This window comes from Dryobates pubescens, chromosome 39 (assembly GCF_014839835.1).
Source record: "Dryobates pubescens isolate bDryPub1 chromosome 39, bDryPub1.pri, whole genome shotgun sequence".
In the NCBI taxonomy this organism is placed as follows: domain Eukaryota; kingdom Metazoa; phylum Chordata; class Aves; order Piciformes; family Picidae; genus Dryobates; species Dryobates pubescens.
In genome coordinates this window covers 838894-860225 of record NC_071650.1, presented here as the reverse complement: position 1 = coordinate 860225, position 21332 = coordinate 838894, and the positions used below count along the sequence as shown (strand labels likewise).

The 21332-nt window shown below is 47.2% G+C and overlaps 1 protein-coding gene across 12 annotated transcripts in view; it reads left to right on the top strand.

Moving 5' to 3' along the window:
* The window catches only part of EHBP1 (EH domain binding protein 1), a 186912-nt gene that overhangs the window by 111706 nt on the left and 53874 nt on the right, over nt 1-21332 (top strand). For 9 of the 12 annotated variants that reach the window (XM_054177262.1, XM_054177258.1, XM_054177257.1 and 6 more), the window contains one exon: nt 16568-16715. In XM_054177262.1, the coding sequence (XP_054033237.1) occupies nt 16568-16715 (148 nt within the window). The remainder of the gene's footprint in view (nt 1-16567; nt 16716-21332) is intronic. The other 3 variants (XM_054177263.1, XM_054177256.1, XM_054177253.1) reach the window with 1 other exon arrangement.

Below are 21332 nucleotides of genomic sequence, written 5' to 3'. Positions count from 1 at the left end.
AGAGGTCTTTTCCAGCCTTAGTTAATTCTGTGAACCCACTTGATTCCATCCCATCCTTCTCTTCCTGCTTCCTCTGTTTGTATCAGGTTAGCTTCTTTTCTTTCCTCCCATTTCTTCCCTACGTGAAGTTTTTTTAACTGTTAGGTCTGCTCATTTGATGCCCTCAGTCTGCATGCTGCATGCATGCCAGCCTGGGTGGAGCTGTATTAAGCATACAGGCAGGGAATTGAAGCCTAAGAGGAGACCACACTGATCAGAAATTCCTTGGCAACGCGCTCCTGGTTTGGGAGAATCACAGATATGCCCTCGACAATGATGCAGCCTTTTGGAGGCTGGAAGAAATAGCTTAAGGAGTGTGTGAAGAGAGTTGCTGATCCCTTCCTGGATTCCTTTCTCTGTGATCTCTGTGGCAGTTTTAAAAAGAGCTCAGCCTTTCTGCTGGCTTTCTGGAGGTAGGTGTGTGCCTGGTGACTCTTTTACGAGGCGCTTCTGTCGTTGCCAGTGTGGGGTAGCAGCTGTAATCACTTAGCTTTTAACCAGGAGGGCCTCTCGATTAGCTTACTCATTTCTAACTTGCCTTTTCTCATGATGAATAATATCACAGGGCTGGAAGGGACATATCTGCTCCCAGCAGATGCTGGCAAATATCAAGCTGTAGTGATGCTTGTTAGCAGCAGCAGATTGGAAAGGCGAGGAGCCGGGAGCCGCTCTGTGCAACCTAGCTGGCAGGCCAGAGGGGCCCAGGAGCAGAGGGAGTCATGGGGCTGAAAGGTCTTTCCAGTAAGGAACTCTCATTCACAGGGCATGGAGAGGATTCCACAGTGCTTGAATCTCAGCATAACTCTGCTGTCAGCAAATCTCTGCGAGGGCCAGTGGCAAAACGTTCCTCTTGTTCTCCTCTAATGACTGAGCCACATAAAGGATGGAAATTTACTGCCCTTGTCGTTTGCTCTGCAAACTCAGGTGGCTGTGGCTGTGGAGTCAGTGTGATTACAGAGCATGGAATTAGGAGTTAAGAAATGCACAGGCAACTTTAATTAACCTCCTTTTGTGTATATGCATTATGATGCAGTCTTTAATTATGTGATCACATACTATTTTCCCCAAAGCAATCGTGTCTCATTTAGCTCAGAGGATTGAGGTGATGCAGAAGGGTGTTTGTCCAGGGCACCTCTGTCCTTTTGGCTGCAGGAAGTGGAAGGAGTGCAGCAAATGAAGCAGGGACTGCAGGAAGCAGAAGGACAAGGTCATGGTTAAGATGCTTGAAAGAATTAAATGTGATTCTGCCTTGGTAGCAAAGTTCCTGAGCAGTGCTGCTAGGTCTTTAGAACCAAACTTCCTCCAAATGGTCACCAAGCTGTGTGGTGCTGCTGACAGGCTGGAAGAAAGGGATCCATGCACAGGGACCTGGGCAGGCTGCAGAGCTGAGCCCAAGCCAACCTTATGAGGTTCAACAAGGCCAAGGTCAAGGTCCTGCAGCTGGGTCAGGGCAATCCCAAGTGCTGGAAGGTGTCCAGAGAAGGGCCATGAGAATGAGAGGATCAGAGGGCTGGAGCTGCTCTGCTATGGAGATAGACTGAGAGAGTTGGGGCTGTTCAGTCTGCAGAAGAAAAGGGTCCCAGGAGACCTTCTTGTGCCCTTGCAGTTTCTGCAGGGGGCTCCAAGAAAGCTGGAGAGGGACTTCTGAGGGTGTCAGGGGATAAGACTGGGGGGAATGGAGCAAAACTAGAAGTGGGGAGATTCAGATTGGCTGTTACGAAGAAGTTCTTGCCCATGAGGGTGGTGAGAGCCTGGCACAGGCTGCCCAGGGAGGTGGTGGAAGCCTCCTGCCTGGAGGTTTTTCAGGCCAGGCTGGCTGTGGCTGTGAGCAACCTGCTGTAGTGTGAGGTGTCCCTGCCCATGGCAGGGGGGTTGGAGCTGGCTGATCCCTTCCAGCCCTGACAATTCTGTGATTCTGTGATTTCTGCATGGAGCCAGAACACAGAGTCACAGAATGTTAGAGGTTGGAAGAGACCTCTAGAGATCATCGAGTCCAACCCCCCTGCCAAAAGCAGGAGCCTCTGCTTCTGTTGCATTAAGAGAAGCATCTGGTTCACTGGTGCATTTATTTCATTCAGGTTGGTTGTTTGGTTTGGGTTTTTTTGGTAGTCCCTCAACTGAAAAATAAATTTCTTTGATTGAGTCTAGAGAAGAGAAGGCTGAGGGGAGACCTCATTGCCCTCTACAGCTTCCTGAAGGGAGGTTGGAGCCAGGTGGGGGTTGGTCTCTTCTCCTTGGTGGCAAGAGTCAGGAGCAGAAGCAATGGTTCCAAGCTGCACCAGGGGAGCTTCAGGCTGGATCTCAGGAACTATTTCTGCCCTGGAAGGGTTCTCACACATTGGAATGGTCTGCCCAGGGCAGTGCTGCAGTCACCATCCCTGGGGGTGTTCCAGCAGCCTGTGGAGCTGGTGCTTAGGGACATGGTTTGGTGGTGACCCTGCAGTGCTGGGTGGAGGGTTGGACTGGATGAGCTTGGAGGCCTCTGCCAACCAGATGCTTTCTGTGACGCTGTGAGGTGGTGACATGAATCCATTTAAGGAAATATTCCCAAGTTATTCCCATCTTGGTTTTGCTTAACAACAACAACAACAAAAAGCCAGAAAGGAAAAGCTGATTTTTATTAATTAAACATCTAACAGGAGTTTATAGAGGTGTAGGACACTGCAGATGGCAACCTTGGTCCTTTAATATTAATTGGAAAATATTGATTGGGGGAGAAAGGGGAAAAAAAAAAGAGGCCAGTCTGTCGTGCTGATAATTGTGACCAGATTTAGATATGGTCACTAGATCTTCCTGAGATTACACAGCAGCAGTTACCATCTCCTGGGTAAATAAAAGATTGAGCATTATTTTTGGTAATCCCTGAGCTTTGGTAACTTATTCCCTGTCGTTCATTTCTGTGTCTTGGTCTGTGTGCCACTGGAAAGTGGTTAAATATGGTTGAAGCTGATAAGCCTATGCCGTGCAGGATTTACATTTCATGAGCATTCCAAGTTTTAGAGCAGGTTTAACACCACACTTTGCTTTAAGTGAGGGTTAGCCCTGCTGACTGGACACTTCAAACCCCCCACTGAAGTGGTGTGTGCTGCTTTCTAACCACCTGCCAAGGCGCAGCTAGCCTGATCTCGTCTCCTTGATGGCGAGAGCAAACAAGTTGGGTTTTTATTCAACGTTGCTCAGCTCATGAAAAATAATCTGTAGCTTTCCAAGAGGGTTCCATATCTGTGGACTTCCTCTTTGATCTGTTTGAGCCCTTTCTTCCTAGGAAGTGGTGATATTTCCACTGGCCAAAAAAAGTACCGCTAGAGACAACTCCCTGGCGGAGCTGGGGAAATAAATCAATTAGTGCCAAGTAAACTCTGAGTAAACCAAGAGGAATTAGCATTCACTGTCAGTTTTATAGCAGAAGGGATTTATTTCATGAGGAGAATGGGACCTTTGCTAATGCCAGGCCCACAATCCTCAGGTTGAGTTTTGGATCTAAATGCTGGAGATTCACAGCTGAGTTGTGTTGCTGCTCGTGCTCCATCAGCTGTATCCATTTCTATGCATCCAGCCTAAATGTATTAAGATGGGGATGTAAATTGGGAGTTATTGATACAATCACATCCATGTTTACTACATGGATGTAGATTGGGAGTTATGGGTTAGTATGGGACTATTTACTGCGAGGTTGTAACTTAGGAGCTATGTATCAATATGAGGCCATTTACTATGTGAATGTAAATTGGGAGTAGTTATTCTCAGTCTGGAAAAGAGAAGGCTCCTAATTGTGGCCTTCCAGTGTCTTAAGGGGGCCTACAAGAAAGCCCTTGTGGGGAGGGACTTTTGAGGGTGTCAGGGATTGATAGGACTAGGGGGAAAGTAAAAGAAATGGAAATGGGTAGATGCAGATTGGATGTCAGGAAGAAGTTTTCCCCTTGAGGGTGGTGAGAGCCTGGCACAGGTTGCCCAGGGAGGTGGTGGAACCCTCATCCCTGGAGGTTTTGAAGGCCAGGCTGGAGGTGGCTGTGAGCAACCTGCTGCAGTGTGAGGTGTCCCTGCCCATGGCAGGGGGGTTGGGACTGGCTGATCCTTGAGGTCCCTTCCAACCCTAACAATTCTATGATTCTATGATTATCAATATGGGACCACTTGTAACATGAATGTGAATTGGGAGTTATGTATCAGTATGGGACCACTTACTACCTGGACATGAATTGAGAGTTATGTATCAATATGGGACCATTTACTACCTGGATGTGCCTTGGGTGTTAAGTACCAATCTGTGTTTATTTGTGACGTGGCTGTAAACTGGAGGTGCCGCAGGGCAACCTGAGCTTGCGGTCCGTTTGTTAGCTGCGCGTTAAGGTTGTCTCAACAGCATCCAAAACTTCGGCACTTCCTATCCCCTCATAAAGAGTAGCAAAAAGGGGGGGGGGGGAAAAGAAAGAAAGGGGAAAAAAAAAGGTCTGAGTAGTGTCTCAGAGCCCTGCCTTTGTGTGGGAAGGGGAGACCCAGGTCTCTCAGCATCCGGAATGCTCTTTTCCTCTGGCCGCTGCTAACGGCTGCTCGGTGCCCGCTGCGGCGAATCCCAGGATGCCGCTGCGGCTCCTCGGAGCTGCGGGGTTTTTGCGCTGCCTGCTCTGCTCTGGCTCAGCATGCAGGAGGGTAGAGTTAAAATCTTGATTCGTTTCATTTCCAAATGTTTCTTTTGTTCTCCTTATCATGTTCTGGCTTTCCCAAGGATATATGCCTTGAATGGGGGGGGGGGGGGGAGGGAGGTGGCGGGGGGGGGGGCCGGGAGGGGGGGAGTCACATGTGCATTACTAATTGTGTGCCATTGTATTTACAGTTCCTAGTGGTGGCACTGTGAAGCCACTAATTCTTTTTGCTTCACTTGATGTAAAATAATCCCAGCAGCCTTTGATAGCAGTGAAACAGTATTAATTGTTTTGTACATTTCTTGGTCACTCTTCTTAGGTGGTCTTCATAATCTATTAGAACTTGCAGCCAGATTTTTGTTAATGTCACGCCTCCAGCGGCGATTAAATTGGTAATTAATGAACAGTCCTTGGCAACATAAACCCCATCCCCTTAATTTTCCCTTTGGAGTGTTTCAGAAGTTGTCGTCTCTGTCAGAAAGCATTGCGCCACCTTCCTACAGCCCCTTGGCATGGAACCACAGCCCATGGGCTGCTGCTTCTGCTGCTGCTTTGCTTTGCTGGGTTGTGTGGGTTTGTTTTTTTTTCTTCCCCTTCTTTGCAGCCATTAGTAGATCAGAGCAGTAATTTCACAGTATTTTGGTCAGGGTAATTATAGTACCAAGTACGGAGTAGAGTTGGGAATTCACACAAGAAGTCCAGAAATACCAGGTGAGCTTCCTTGTGTTCACTGGGACGTTATGATTAGTTTAATTGGGCTTTGTTTGATTCCAGCCGCCCAGACTCTTTGTGCCACGGCACTGCAGCCACTTTCCACTTTAGTGTTTCTGACCTGCATTGACAGGAACCGGTGCAAAAATGAACTCTTTGAAGTGGGGCTCTTGGGAGAGAGGGCAGCTCAGAAAGGGGGGAAAGTGATGTGGAAATAGTTTACTGTAGCGAAGCTCAGAACCCAACCAAACGCCCTGCGCTGGATGAGGGGGGGAGGACGTGACTCGAGGTCTTGTCTTTTCCCCAGCCCAAACAGATCATATGTCTGCTGCTCTTCCTGCAAAAGGTTTAGTGTGTGGGGAATTGGTGCATTTCATAGCTGGCAAATTAACGCTCTTGTTATTGGGTAAATCAGCAAACTTAATGATAGTTGGCAAATTAATGCACTTGATATTGGGTAAATCAGCAAACTTAATGATTAATCAATCGGCATGCTTAATGTTTGGCAAATCGGTGCACTGAAGGTGTCATGAATCAGTGCATTTAATGTCTGGCAAATCAGAGCACTTAATAGGTAATAAATCAGTGCACGGGATGTTTGGCAAACCAGGGCACTTAATAGGTAATAAATCGGTGCATTGAATGTTTGGTTAAATCAGCTCACTTCATATTGAATAAATTAGTGCGTGTAATAGTTGGTAAATCAGTGCACTTCCTACCCAGCAAGTTTAAGAGTTTCAGCATTTAAGAGTTGGTAAATCAGTGCAGTTCCTATGTAATAAATTAGTGCATTTAAGAGTTGGTAAATAAGTGCACTTAATATTTAATAAATCAGTGCATTTAAGAGTTGGCAAACCAGTGTACTTCAGATGCAATAAATCAGTGCATTCAATGTTTGGTAGATCAGTGCACTGAATCTTTGGCAGATCAGAGTATTTAATGTTTGGTAGGTCAGTGCACTGAATCTTTGGCAGATCAGTGCATTCAATGATTGGTAGGTCAGTGCACTGAATCTTTGGCAATTCAGAGTATTTAATGTTTGGTAGGTCAGTGCACTGAATCTTTGGCAGATCAGTGCATTCAATGTTTGGTAGATCAGTGCACTGAATCTTTGGCAATTCAGAGTATTTAATGTTTGGTAGATCAGTGCACTGAATCTTTGGCAGATCAGTGCATTCAATGATTGGTAGGTCAGTGCACTGAATCTTTGGCAATTCAGAGTATTTAATGTTTGGTAGATCAGTGCACTGAATCTCTGGCAGATCAGTGCATTCAATGTTTGGTAGGTCAGTGCATTCAGTCTTTGGCAGATCGGTGCATTTAATGTTTGGTAAACCCCTGCATTTAAAACTGCAGCCGTTTGTGGGTCCCTGGCTTTCCTCTAGCACCTGCTGGTTCACCTTCCCCTTTGAAGATGCCCACCAGAAACACTGCAAATCATCTCTTTAGTCCTCACAAACAAATCTGGGCCGATGCATTAATGAGGCTGCAGCTGCAGCCGGGAGTTGACATGGCACAAAACAGTAGGTAGAGGCATTCCTCCTGGAGCGGCTGGCTGGAGGTGGAGTGGCCTTCAGCAGCACCGTTGCCTGCATTAAAGTTGAAATAGTCACTTGCCCGTTGGCTTCCCCAGTGAAAGGACTGTCAGTGGTCACTTCTCCTGAGGCCTTAATGAAACCAAATAGTTTGCTAGGAGTTTGGGCCTAACCATCGGGGTGTTTCATGCAGTCTTGTCAGTTGATGTTCATGAATTGACTTGAACGGAGATCAAAGTGTTTCTCAAAATGGAGAAGCGGGGAGAGAGACAGCTCCTTCAATTGCACCACAAGAGCTAATCAAGCCATCAGTTCTTTATGCACTCTGCGTGCCTTTAGAATTTAATACCCAGTGGTTTGTCAGGACAAATTGAAATTCTGGGGGCTGGGGAGGGAGGGCCGAGGGGGGTGTCCCCCTGCAAATGAAACAGGCGCTTCACGGCTTCTGGAGGCTTGCTTTGATAAGGGCTAGAATTTCATGTTCAAACCACGGTCTTGGGGGTTGACCAGAAAAAAAAACCAACAACCCCAAAACACCAAAACATTAAATTAGAAGCCTTAGCACTGATTAAAGGTCCAGGTTTAAAGTGAAAGAGAAACTAAACACGGCATGGTGTATTTATTTTCTTTTTGTTGGTGGTTGGTTTGGGTTTTTTTCCCCCTTTGATTGCTAATGAACTTTTGCTGCAGCGTTTTAAATTGGATTCAGGAGATAGTTTTTGGAGTGTCAGTTGAAACAAAGTCATGTGAAAATGCCTCTCTGCCTCCCTCTCTCCCTCCCTCTCTCCCTCCCTTTCTCCCTCCCTCTCTCCCTCCCTCTCTCCTTCCCTCTCTCCCTCCCTCTCTCCTTCCCTCTCTCCCTCCCTCTCTCCCTCCCTCTCTCTTCTCCCTCCCTCTCTCCCCCTCTCTCTCCCTCTCTCTCTCCCTCTCTCTCTTTTTAATTGATATGATTTAGGCAAGGGAAAATGGTGAGGGGGATTTTTCTATTGCAGAAGTAATTTTTAAGGGATTTAGTCTTATTTAGCCTGAAGGTCTTCACCCTAATGAGAGCACTTAAGTTACGTCCAGGCGTTGATTAGGCAGCTCATCTATCAACTGGAGCATGAGAATTTGTATTTTTAGGTACCTTTTTATACATTGGAAAACGATTCTGCTTTGAAATAAGAATTTTATTTCTTCCTTTAGCCTTCATTTTCCACCAATGTTTAATTGCCTTCTTTCCCATCCGGGGAGGCAGCTGCCAGGGAGCGAGAGGCAGCAGCTCTGCATTTGATGAGGAATTACATCGGGAGCTGTATCTGCAGGAGCGAGGCTCCGAATGCAAATCGCTACCTAGAGACAGCCCTGCAATTGCCACAGCATCATCCCCACCCCCCCGCCAAAAAAAGTCTAAATGCATTTATTCAGGGAAGGTGGAATCAGATCTATTAAAAGATGCCCAAAATGGGTGGAGGCTTGCTGGACCTGTAGGGTTGGGGGGGGAGAGGGGGGATGTTTTGTGGCCGCGTTTAAAACACAATAGCGTCTTAATTATTTTCTGAGCCGTGCTGAAAAGTAGGAAGCTTTTGTAACTTTTTGACATTTCAGATTTAGAGGGGGAAGGAAAAAAAAAAAGGGGGGAGGAGGGGGGGAAATTAAAACGTTGCCACCAGCTTGCACTATGAGCAGCCTGTAATAACAGTTAAAAAAAGCTTTCTGAACTATTTGACAAGATTTCTTAGTGCCGAGGCCATATGCTGTAGCCTTTAAGCTATTTCTTCCTATCAGTTTCATTATCACCTGCCTCTGAGTCTCCAATATCATCAGTAAGCACATGCAGAATCATAATTATGCCATGTACAAGTTCTTTGATAACATGTACAGTTTTCTTCTTAATTCTTTATCAAATGCATTGATCGTGGCATGTGTGCATTGATCCAGGTCCACCATCTGGCTGTGTGTGATAAGCACAGTGGCATCTTTGCATTTCCACTGTCATTCATTGCGCTACAATTTGGCTGCAGGGGAGTAGTGGCTGGGATTAGCCCTGTTCTGCTACTTACTTGCATTTTAAGTTGACACCTCTACAGCGGCTCAGACCACATTACAAACTGAAACACATACGCACGACTTAGTGATGTGACACTCCTCAATAAGCTTACTCCACTAGCTACTCAACAATCTGTAATTGGATTTGTAGGAATAACAGCAAAAGATTTCCTAAGAATTGCTGGGGACAGAAGGTGAAGTTTTCTCATTATTGGCGAAAGGCTAGGTATAGATCCCAGGCGATTGGTATTTTCCATTAAAAAAAGAAAAAAAAAGCTGCCAGCAGTTTGCAGGACATTGTCAGAGGGAAAGAAACAAAACAAAACGAAACAAAACAAAACTAAAACCCCAGCCGAGCCACCGCCACCCCCAGAAAACAGCACCCAGGGACTTTGCACTGCCCCTTCCCAGCCGGCGCCAGCGGGCTGGGATCCCACCACCCTCCCCTGGAAATCAGGAGAAGGGGAAGGGAAGGGGGAAGAGCCCCCGGTTTCAGAGGCGCCCTGCAGCCCGCTCCGCTTTGTTGGGCTGGGAGTGACCCGGGAGCATTCCTCAGGAGGGCACGTCCTCCTCCTCCTCCTCCTTCTCCTCCTCCACCTCCTCCTCCTCCTCCCTCGGCGCGGGGTTGCCCCCGCCCCAGGAGGAAGCTTCCCAGGATGGCGGTCAGAAAGATGCTGCTCTCCAGCTTACGCATCCCAGCCGCTGCCAAAAGGCTTTGTTTCATAACGCCACTGCCTTTTTTTTTTTTTTTTTCCCCTTCTTTTCCCTCCCTTTTGAATGATGAAGTCAAGTTTACACAAGAGAAAATCCCTTAAGTGGAGCTCGGCGAGTGTCGACTCCTACAATGAGCCAGCAGCTTCCTTAGCTTCTCTCTGTAACTCGGCTAGGGACAAGCGTGGAAGAGGCCACCTTTAGACTTTCTGGATCTCAGGTGGGACGCTGTGCCCCGTCTGGATGTTCCAGAGTATTCCCCAGCCTCGTTTGTGGGCCGGTGGCATTGACAGGCCTGGTGACAGGCTAACAAGCTGCTGGAGCCCGGCGCCTTAGGTGATTGTTGTCCTTAATTATACTTCCCGGATGAATGAGGGAGAGCACAAACTTGCCTAAGCAGAGAAAATTCCAGGGAAGAAGCTAGCGGAGGGCTTTTGTGGCTGCTTATGCTGTAGACTGTCTGGATGAGCTTTTGGGGGTTTGCTGGGGGCCCCACGAGTAGGCAGAGGCTGCCCTCCCAAGGCAAGCCAGAAGGGAGGCAAAAGGGGAGTCCGGAATGAGATGTATCAGCCCGTCCTCTGCAAGAGAGAAACGCTCGCCTCCATCCTCGCCTAGATGTGCAGCTCCCAAAGGGTTAAAAGGGTTAAATCTTATTTATCTGAATAGAACTGCGGGGCTGTTGTGCAGAATGCTCCAGCACAAATACTTCTCTGGTTCACTTTGACGTTACCATTTATTTTTTTTCCCTGTTGGTTTCTTTACTTTAAATACTTGAACTGCTAGACCTTTTACTTTTTTCTCTGAGAAAGATGTATTTGTACCAGATTAGAAAAGCTAAACTGTTTCTTTACATTGAATAATCAGCCTGTCATGACAAATCTATCTCCTTCTGCATGAGTAGGTGCCAGTTTGACTAGCTTCTTTTAGGCTCACACTGGGTTTTAAGCTGGATCCATGTGCATGACTGGCAGTGCATTTGTTGGGCCAGATCTAAGGAGCCAGAGAGCGTTCAGCTCCTTTTTGCCTACAAAAGAGCAGCCAGACAACCAGCAAGAGGCCTTGGATGTAGCACAAGGTGATACTTAGTCAGCCATTCTTTCTTCTTTTCTTTCTTTTTTTTTTTCCCCCCTCAAATATATATCATTTTTTTTTTTGTCATTCACGAAACTCAAAGTTTCTCAATTTCGCCACCGAATTGAAGTGCCAAAGGATTCTTTCTCTGCAGCCAGCATCCTTCGCACCAGAGGCACAGCACCAAGCGAATCAGAGCTTTTCCAGCACCACAGAGCTGCTCTGAGAAGTTAAATAACTAAATAAAAATTGAGAATTGCTTGCTCATGTTTCTTTACGAGCAGCTCCTGGGTGCAGGGAGATGCTTTACAGCCACCCGGTCCTGGTTTGCTGTGAATTTGGGGGGGGGAGGTTTTTGCCTTCAAGGGGACAGCTTTGATAAAGCACTGTTTGTGATTCTTCCACTTTTAGACTTGGGAATAATCTGGTTTATTGATTGTTCCACTTTTAGACTTTGGGATACTCTCTTTTCATCATTCTTCCACCTCTAGGTTTGGGGATATTCTGTTTTCATCATTCTTCCACCTTTAGACTTTGGGATATTCTCTTTGCATTATTCTTCCACTTTTCAACTTGGGAATATTCTGTTTTCTTGATTGTTCCACTTTCAGACTTTGGGAATATTCTGTTTTCATTATTATTCCACCTCTAGATTTGAGGACATTCTTGTTTTCATCATTCTCCCTCCTCTAGATTTGGGGATATTCTGCTTTCATTATTCTTCCACCTTTAGACTTGAGGATATTCTCTTTTCATTATTCTTCCACTTTTAGACTTGAGGATATTCTCTTTTCATTATTCTCCCACTTTTCAACTTGGGAATATTCTGTTTCCTTGATTGTTTCACTTTCAGACTTTGGGATACTCTCTTCTCATGATTCTTCACCTGTAGACTTGGGGATCTTCTGTTTTCATTCTGTCACGTCTCGTTAGTCCGTCCCTAGCTGCTTCTTTAGCTTGAGCGCAGCTCCACGCACTTTATTGGTAGCAAGGCAGCTGAGGTAGACCCCAGGCAGCAAATCACTCAGATGTTTATGTCTTTCTTTGCAGACCCACAGTCTGGCCAGCCACACAAGTCCAGATCCAATGCACTTTTTGTGGGGGGGTGTTGGGGAGGTTTTGGCTTAGCAATTCATATTTTGCTGCTACCTGTGTATTTTGAGCCGTTCTGAAACAGTTGTAGGGACCAAACATAAATGTGGTCCCCAGGGTGATCAAAGCTTTAATCTGACCAGATGGGACAAAGTTGAGAAAGATTTTGACTTTCCACTCTGTTTTGCAACAAGAAAGGCTGATTTGGGGTGGGGGGGGTGGGGGTGGGGGGTGTTAATTCCCGCCCCCATTCCAGTCCTTTCTTTGTGTAGCAAAGGCAGAGATCAGGCCATCCCCAGAGCAACGAGCAGGTGTGGCCATTTACAAGCATGTCTGCTTACATTAGAAACCAACATAAGAAAAGTTTGAAACCGTTTGAAAAGATCTGCTAAACAGTTTTAATGTTTCACCCCCAAATCCTATTTACTCAGACAAGAGCCAATCAAGGTCACAGGAAAAAAACCCAGCCTGCCCCAAACCCCTTTAAATCTCGTTGTCACTTTAGGTTTTAATTTATTTTTGCTTTCTTTTTTTTTTCTCCCCCTTTTTTTTTTTTTAATTCTGTCTTCTAACTGAATAGGTACATTTTGGTAATCCTTGCCTCTGGACAGGCACAGAAGTCTTTTTCTTTCTGAATGGCTAATAACAGAGCCGTTCTTCCTGTCTAATGATGAAAGAGGTGGCAATCAAGTTCTTTTCTCTTAGATGCGCTGTGCACTCGGGGCAGACCACAGACAATTTTGAAACCTACAGCTCCAGGAAGCTCTGCCCCTCATAGGTACAATTCTGGTTTCATTTCATGTGCTGGGGAGTTCCACTCATTTCTCTTGGTTTTCTTCTTCTTCCCCCACCCCACCCCCCCCCATCCTTATGGCCACAGTAAAGAATTTTCTTCTTGAAACATCAAATAAATGCAGCTCAGAGAGGATTATGGTTTGGTTTGGGGGGTTTTTTTGTGTGTGTTTTGGGGGGGATTATTTTATTTCTTATTTATTTATTTCACTTTATTGTGTGTTCCAGGGAGAGGATAGTACGTTGGCAGGCTTCTGGTGCAAACTCAGTTTGGATTCTCCCAAAATTCTGCCAAAGGGTGACTGAAAACCGCCTGGCAGAGGAGGCTGGGGTGGTTTTTTCTTTGGAGAGCACAAGGAGGTTGCCGAATGTTCAGGGACAGCTTTCGTGGGGATGGTTGGTGGGTGTTGTGTTTTGTTTCTCCTCCTTCGCAACGCTCTGGGTATTAGGCTGCGCTGGTCTGTTCTCGGCTTCTGCCACCACTGAGGGACACCCTCGGCCGGGTAATGAACTCCTGAAGCTGCCCTAACCAGCGCTTCCCATTCGAGTCCACCTTCCCACCTCCGCAGCATCGTTTTGGGCCAAAGCAACGTCAGTCATTGGCGTCTGCGGCGAGTACAAAAAGGACCCCCTAATGGCAGCCATTTTTATGTGTTTCTTAAGATCCAAAGGCTGCTGAAAGAACAATTGGCTAAAGTTGAGGATTGGAGAGGCTTGATTTTCTTGTTCCAGTGAAATGAAACTCCCGGCTCTTTCCCCCCCACCCCTCCCCTCCTTTCCTTCCCTTTTCCCTCAAAAGCCGGAGCCTGCGAGGGGGTTGTAGCTGTGTCAAAGCCGTTGGGATGCCACTGCTGATCACTTTAATTACTAGGACTAAGGAGGATAAAATTAAAAGTAGCACCATTGAAGCAGTGGAAGAAAGCTTGCCGAGATGGCGGTGAAGTGTGAAATATAAAAATTGCATACCAACACTTTTTTTTTTTTCCAGGAGGGAAACAAGGAATTACATTACTTATTCTTGAGGAGTTTGCCCTTAAATGGTGAAGTTTGCCTGGCCGCGTGGCAGAGCTTCAGACCGTAGCAGAGGAACTGGGGCGGGGGGGGGGGGGGGGGGGGGGAAGAGCAGAGCAAACTTTTAACATCTCTTTGCCGTCTCAGATTCCTGTCAGAGGGTGAAAGATTTTACAGAGTCGTGGGGTTTGGTTTTTTCCTTCTTCAGCTCTACAGGGGAAAACAAACAAACAAACCCAACCTAAAAATGAATGCTGGCTGTGTGTTTGCCTGGTCCTTTCCTGAGGCAGAGCTTTGCATTTCTCCCTTTTTTTCCTTCTCTAGCGTCCACCTCTGTACCTCTCCTCAGCTCTTCCCAAAATCTAGAGGGTTTAGTACTTTCTCTGTACCTCAAAGCTTCATCTCCCTACTTTTTTCTTTTCTGCTCTCAGTTGCGTGGCTCCTTCCACCAACCTTTCCTCTGCCAAGCTCAGCAGCCAGGGGTTCAAATACCTGCATGGAATTGAAGCAAGGACCCGGCTGGCTTGGCTCTTACCCGCCGGTGAGGGCTGGCTTCCTCACCACCAACACGAGCCACGATGCTCTGTGTTTGCTTGGAGATCCCCGGGATATTCACGACTGTGCTAATAATTCAGGATCCAAGTTCTCTGTGCTCAGTTTAGGGCACCTTTGTCCCAGCTCCCCCCACCCCCGTATTTGCAGCGAGGTGGGCTGTTAAATTGTTTGATGTTAAGCCACGTGGTAGTCTTAAAGCGAGTGTTGCCCACTCCTTCTTCAAAGTCAAATCAAACCCACGAGTTCTTCCACACCAGGAATTACAAGCAGCGGAGATTGTAGCAGTTTTCTTTCGTGTAAGATTCAATGTAATTAACGTTACCACGGGTCAAAATAAAATCGGTCGCTGTGTCAGTTGGCTGGCTAGAAATTAAATTAAATTGATCTCTTCCAGTGCATAAGGAGCAGGGGGAGGAAGCTTTCCAGTTGCTTTTCTAATGTGTGCTTTACCAAACAAGTTGGAGACAGAACTGTTGCTCTGTGCCTTCTGGGAAGTTAAAGGGTGAGAAAGCAAACAAAAGCCCCGTGGGCCATCCTGCTGCCTCGCAGAGTCCCCGGCGCAATTGGCTTGCCAGGGGAAGGGACATTAGGAGAAAAGCAAATCAAGGCAATCTGATAGGGGAATCAGGGTTCTGTCACTCAGAGGCGAGATATTCTGCTGTGTCCATATACTTTGTTTACTGTAGGGTTTTATGAGTTGTAACCTGCCCATGCAAGCTGTTAATGAGGCTAAATCTTGCTGCTTGAGGATTGAATTACAGCACACCTCTGGGCTAATGGTTATAAACAGCCGGTCCCATTAGGGCTGCATTGTGATGCAGTCATTTGCATTTTTTCCATTGTGCCAAGAACAATGCTGAGTAAATAGCTACAAACAAACAATTTGCATGGAAATGGGTGAAATGTACCTAATTAGTATTTTGCTGCTTGTTTTATTAATGATTGCTTAAACTAAATAGCACTTAGCAGCAGCTCTCCCCAGCATCTGCAGGTGTGGGATGCTCAGTTTTCTGGCTAGGTGGGAAGGCTGCCAGGACCACTCTCCAAAATGAGGCACTTGGTTATATTCCACTTAGTTCAGGTCAGCTGCCTTTACTTGGGGTTTATCCTGGTCATTATGGCAATAATACAAACCTAATGCTGACTTAAAGCCAAATGCTAGCTTTGGGTGTGCTTAAAAGCATCTGGTCCTGCGGGGAGGGGGGAAACCAATCCTAGAGTCGAAGAAACCCCTATTTTTAAGGTGAACACTGAAATTGCTTCCCTTGTGATGTAAAGGATTCCTTTCCAGACCCATTTAAGAGCATCTCTGTGTTGATTGTTTTTAAGTCTAGTGGGTCAGGCTTTTGGGAGGTTGATGGCTGTGGGATTTTGCTCATTTGTTATGTTAATTGTAATGAATTCTAAGAAATTTATTGCATAAGTTGTGTAAAAATTCATCCTAAGAGAGTTCAGAGAGCCACAGAGTGGTTGGGTCCTCCAAAGGGCATCCAGTCCAGGCTCCTCTGCAGTCACAGGGACATCCCTAACTAGATCAGGTTGCCCAGAGCTTTCGGGGACCAGGACCATCTGGGATGGTTCCGGTAGGATCTTTGTAATTACTGAGCAAAGCCCCCCCCACACACACTAGCAGGATGTTTGTAAGCGATGCAAAGTCTTTCCTCCTCTGGCACCCATTGTCCTTGTCATCAGCTTTCATTAGTTTGTGGGTTCTTATTTATTTTAAAGAAGTTTAAAAATGAAAAGCTGGATCCACTGAAGCCAAAGGATTAGATCCATTTCCACGCCTCCGATTCGGCCTCACTTTACGCTTTGAGGACAATTTGATGATTGGAGTAACTGAGAGCAACATCTAGCTTCTCCTGTGAGAGAATATTCTGTGTGAGAGAATGTTCTGTGAGAGAATACTACTCAAAAGAATCGAATTCAGTCAAACCTTTTCTTTTTTTCCCTTCTTTTTTTTTTGGTTTTAATAGCCACAGCCAAACTTTTTTGTTCGTTTGTTTGTTTGAGGCAAAAAGCCCCTTGGGAGTTTTCAGGAAGGTGTTTTCACAGCAGGTGATTTCTCAGTGCTGTCCACTGCACACACAAGGAGCTCTCCAATGCCTTCACCATTTGGGGACTGCTTTAAAAAAAAAAGAAAAATGGTAAATAAATAAATAAATAAATAAATAAATAAATAAATAAAAATAAATCAAATCATCTGATCCACGGATGTCTTCAAAAATTGTGCTGTGACACCCAACTGATATCGAGCATCCTATTTATAATGTGGGCCAAGCACCATGCTGTAAACCAGTTACTATCATGATGATCAGATTGAGAATGAAATTGCATTTCTGTCAATTACTGACTTGGCAACTGTTCAATATATCTTAGCAGCAAGATGAAGAGCGGCGTCGGCAGCTGAGAGAGAGAGCTCGTCAGCTAATAGCAGAAGCTCGATCTGGAGTGAAGATGTCAGAACTTCCTAGCTACGGGGAAACGGCTGCAGAAAAGTTGAAAGAAAGGTCAAAGGCATCTGGAGGTGAGCTGAGGAACCTTCTATCCTATTCCCTATGGCAACCCAGAAAACAGAGACCCTTCGGGGTGTATCGCTTTTATTCACGCTTCAAAGGGCGGTTGCTCGTCAGGTGCACGCATCGGAAAGGCCTGGCCCTGGAGATGCTTCCTAAGTCAGGCTTGTGTGCACAGAGTCACAGTCACAGAAACATTCAGGTTGGAAGACATCCTCAGGATCACCAAGTCCAACCCCTGACCCTGCTCTGCAAGGCTCACCCCTAAACCACAGCCCCAAGCACCACAGCCAAACCACCTTTAAACACCTCCAGGCTTGGGGACTCCACCACCTCCCTGTGCAGCTCAGCCCAGTGCCTGACCACTCTTGATGGGGAAAAAATTCTCCCTCCTCTCCAGTCTGACCCTGCCCTGCTGCAGCTGGAGGCTCTTCCCTCTTGTTCTGTCACTAATTACCTGGGAGAAGAGACCAGCACCACCCTCTCCACAACCTCCTTTCAGGGAGCTGGAGAGAGCCATGAGGTCTGCCCTCAGCCTCCTCTGTTTCCCACTAACCATCCCCAGCTCCTGCAGTTGCTCCTCCTCAGATTTCTCCTGCAGGCCCTTCCCAGCTTCCTTGCCCTCCTCTGCCCTGGCTCCAGCCCCTCCACCTCTCTCTTGCATTGAGCTGCCCCAAACTGGAGCCAGCCCTCGAGGTGTGGCCTGCCCAGAGCTGAGGCCCAGAGGACAATGCCCTCCCTGCTCCTGCTGGACACAGCATTGCTGATCCCAGCCAGGATGCCCCTGGCTCTCTTGGCCCCTGGGCACACTGCTGGCTCCTCTTCAGCTGCTTGGCCATTAGCACCCCCAGCTCCCTTTCTGCCAGCAGCTTTCCAGCCACACTGCCCCAGGCCTGCAGCACTGCTTGGGGTGGTTGTGACCCAAGGTCAGGCCCTGGCACTTGGCCTTGTTGGAGCTCCTCCTGTTAACGTTACCCAGTTTCCAACCATTAGAAGCCAAGAATGCCTGTGAATGAAAACCAAGGATGTGGCCTGAACATTTTGGCCCATTCTTCACAGCTTTGTCTCCAGGTTTTGAGACTTCTATCATTTGTAGAATGGTTTGGGTTGGAAGCGACCTTGAAGATCATCCAGTTCCAACCCCACTGTCTTCAGCAGGGACACCTCCCACTGGCCCAGGTTGCTCAAGGCCTCATCCAGCCTGGCCTAGCTCAGCAAAAGGGCTTTAAAGGAGCTAGCTAGAAACTAAAGTAATTAAGGCAATCATGTTGTAAATGTCATGAAAAATAGTGGTGAGCCTCATACATTAGTCCAGGTTGCTCAAGGCCTCATCCAACCCAGCCTTGAACACCTCCAGGGTGGGGGCATCCACAACCTCCCTGGGCAACCTGCTCCCCACCCTCACTCTACAGAAGATTGTTGGTTAAAATTTCTTCAGTATTCATCAGCAGCTCCAGCTCAACCCATGACAATATTTTTAGGTAGGAGCCTGGCCATCATTTGTGGGGAAAACAACTTTAGGAGTGCTTGAAGAAACTCCTTGTGTTCACTCTGATGGGAAAAGAATTTTAAAGGCCACCTGTGGGAGGTTTGAAATGCCATTTTTTTGGCAATACCACTTGGCCTTGACAGGTTTTGAGTTGTAATATTGGCATTAAACTGACTTTAAAATGTCATCAAATTTCATCCAGTTTCCCAGTGCCAGGAGCTGGAGTCATGTGGCGTGGCTCAGCCTCACGTGGGTGCTGGGCACACGGCACAGTACCTGCTCCTTGCTCTTTTACTGTCTTCTACATCCTTTGAGGGGAAATTGTATTTCCCAAACTAACACCTAGCTGTAAGCCCAGGTGTCAGGGAAATCCAGCTTTATGCTCACGATGCCTGTAGAGTCAACAGCAGTAGGGGCTTTGTCCAGCAGATCAGGAGAGGTTCTCCTCCCCCTCCACTCTGCCCTGCTGAGGCCTCACCTGGAATATTGCATCCAGTTCTGGGCTCTCCAGTTCAGGAGGGACAGGGATCTGCTGGAGAGAGTTCAAGGGAGGGCTACTAGGATGCTGAAGGGACTGGAGCACTGCCTGATGAAGAGAGGCCTAGGGCTGTTTAGTCTGGAGAGGAGAAGACTGAGAGGGGATCTGATCAATATCTATCAATAGCTGAGGGCTGAGGGTCAAGAGGGAGGGGACAGTTGCACCCTGTGAATAGGACAAGGGGCAATGGATATGAACTCCAGCAGAGGAGGTTCCACCTCAACATGAGGAGGAACTTCTTCCCTGTGAGGGTCCCAGAGCCCTGGAGCAGGCTGCCCAGAGAGGTTGTGGCGTCTCCTTCTCTGGAGCCTTTCCAGCCCTGTCTGGCTGTGTTCCTGTGTGACCTGTGCTGGATTCTATGGTCCTGCTCTGGCAGGGGGCTTGGACTGGAAGATCTCCAGAGGTCCTTCCTGGGGTTGTTGTGGCCCAAGTGCAGTACCCAGCCCTTGGCCTTATTGGATCTCATCCCATTGGCCTCAGTCAGTGGATGCAGGCTGTGCAGAGACTTCCTAGTCTCTACCAGCTCCACACTCCCAGCTCAGTGCTGCAAACTGACTGAGGGTGCCTGGATCCCCTCACCCAGATCATGGATAGAGACACTAAAGTGGACTCAGCCCAGCACTGAGCCCTGGGGAACACCACTGGTGAGTGGCCACCAAGGGGAGGTAACTCCATTCACAAATGAAATCCTCTGGATTTGATTTTTTCCAGTAATATTCTGGCATTTCCATTTGCTTCCAAGAGAGTCTTCTTTCACTACCTGCACTCCAGACACTGTAGGTCATGGACTTGATGACCTTAGAGGTCTTTTCCAACCTTAATGATTCTGTGAGCAGTGCTGTTTTAGTTGTTGGCTGAATGCTGTATCTTTAATTTTGTTCATTTCTTCGTGCCCGAGCAAAGCTTTGCTGTCTTTCTAGGCTCCACATTTACATCTTCTTCAAGGAAGCAGCTCTTCAGTGCTCTTCTAACTCTGCTCCTAGAATCATAGAGTCACAGAATGGTCTGGGTTGGAAGGCACCTCCAAAGGTCATCCAGTCCAACCCCCTCTGCAGTAAGCAAGGATATCCTTCCCAGGGAGATGGTGAAGTCCCCATCCCTGGAGGTATTCAAGAAATATGTGGCCAATGGCACTGGTTTAGTGGCCATGGTTGTGTTGGGTTGATGGTTGGACTGCGTGATCTCAGAGGGCTTTTCCAACCCAATCAATTCTATGTTTCCATGACATTAACACTGGGTATGTGTAGTCTAAAGATCAGCACTTCTGCTCTGCAGTCATCAGGGACATCCTCTACTAGATCAGGTTGCCCAGAGTGCTGTCCAACCTCACTTTGAATATCTCCAGGGATGGGGCCTCAACCACCTCCCTGGACAACCTGCTGCAGTGTTCCAGCAGCCTCCTGGTGCAGAACTTGTTCCTCACATCCAATCTCAATCTGCTCTGCTCTAGTCTGAAGCCATTGCCTCTGGTCCTGTCAAACAGTCCCTCTGCAGCCTTCTTGTAGCCCCCTTCAGGTACTGGCAGGCTGCTCTAAGGTCTTCCCGGAGCCTTCTTTTCTCCAGGCTGAACACCCCCAGCTCCTTCAGCCTGTCCTCATAGCAGAGCTGCTCCAGCCCCCTGATCATTTCCATGGCCTTCCTCTGGACCTGCTCCCAAGTGCCTGAAGTTTTCCACACTAGCAATTTGTTCTTTTCCTAGCAGATAGGCTGTTATCTCTCCGTCACCTTGTTCCCTTTATCATTTCTAATTGCAGAGCCTTGTTGTAACACGCTCCCCTACACACATTTCCCTTCTTCATCCACTGCAAGAGCATTGGCCTGGGAAACAAAAAAACCCACACACAACACAACACCAAACTTGAGGAGTTTAAAATGAGGCCTCCCTAGCTTCTGAAAGAGACCTGACCATTTCTGAAATGGCTTCAAATGGCTGCTTTTAATTCAAATTTTTTCTCTCTGTCTCTCTTTTAATTATTATTTTTAAATCAAGTGCAAGTTAATCACAGTCACAGTGTGCCAACTTGCAATGGAAACCCTAGGTCAGGCCATGATCCGACATCAGGAGCTGGTGTCTTCAGCACTCCCTGCTCTTGTGTTGCTTACAATGGTGCTGCAAAGATGCTGCCTCTGATCTCATCTTGCTCTATTAAATTAAAGAAAATCAAATCATCTAATCTGAGGATTCATAGAGTGGTTTGCCTTGGAAGGGACCTTAAAGACCATCCAGTTCCAACCTCCCTGCCATGGACAGGGACACCTCCCACCAGCCCAGCTTGCTCAAGGCCTCATCCAGCCTGGCCTTGAACACCTTCAGGGAGGAGGCAGCCACAGCCTCCCTGGGCAACCTGTGCCAGTGTCTCCCCACTCTCACTGCCAAGAATTTCTTCCCCATCTCCAGTCTCGGTCTCCCCTCTTCCAGCTCAAAGCCATTGCCCCTCATCCTAGCACTGCAAGCCCTTGTCAAAGGACCTTTTTTTGATCTGCAGTGTTTGAATTTGCCAGGATTCTGTAATTACAATTCACATCTTTTGTTGCTGCCAAGTGGTCTAAAGTTCCCTTAGTTAATATCTACATCTGCTTTCTCCAGACACACTCCACTTC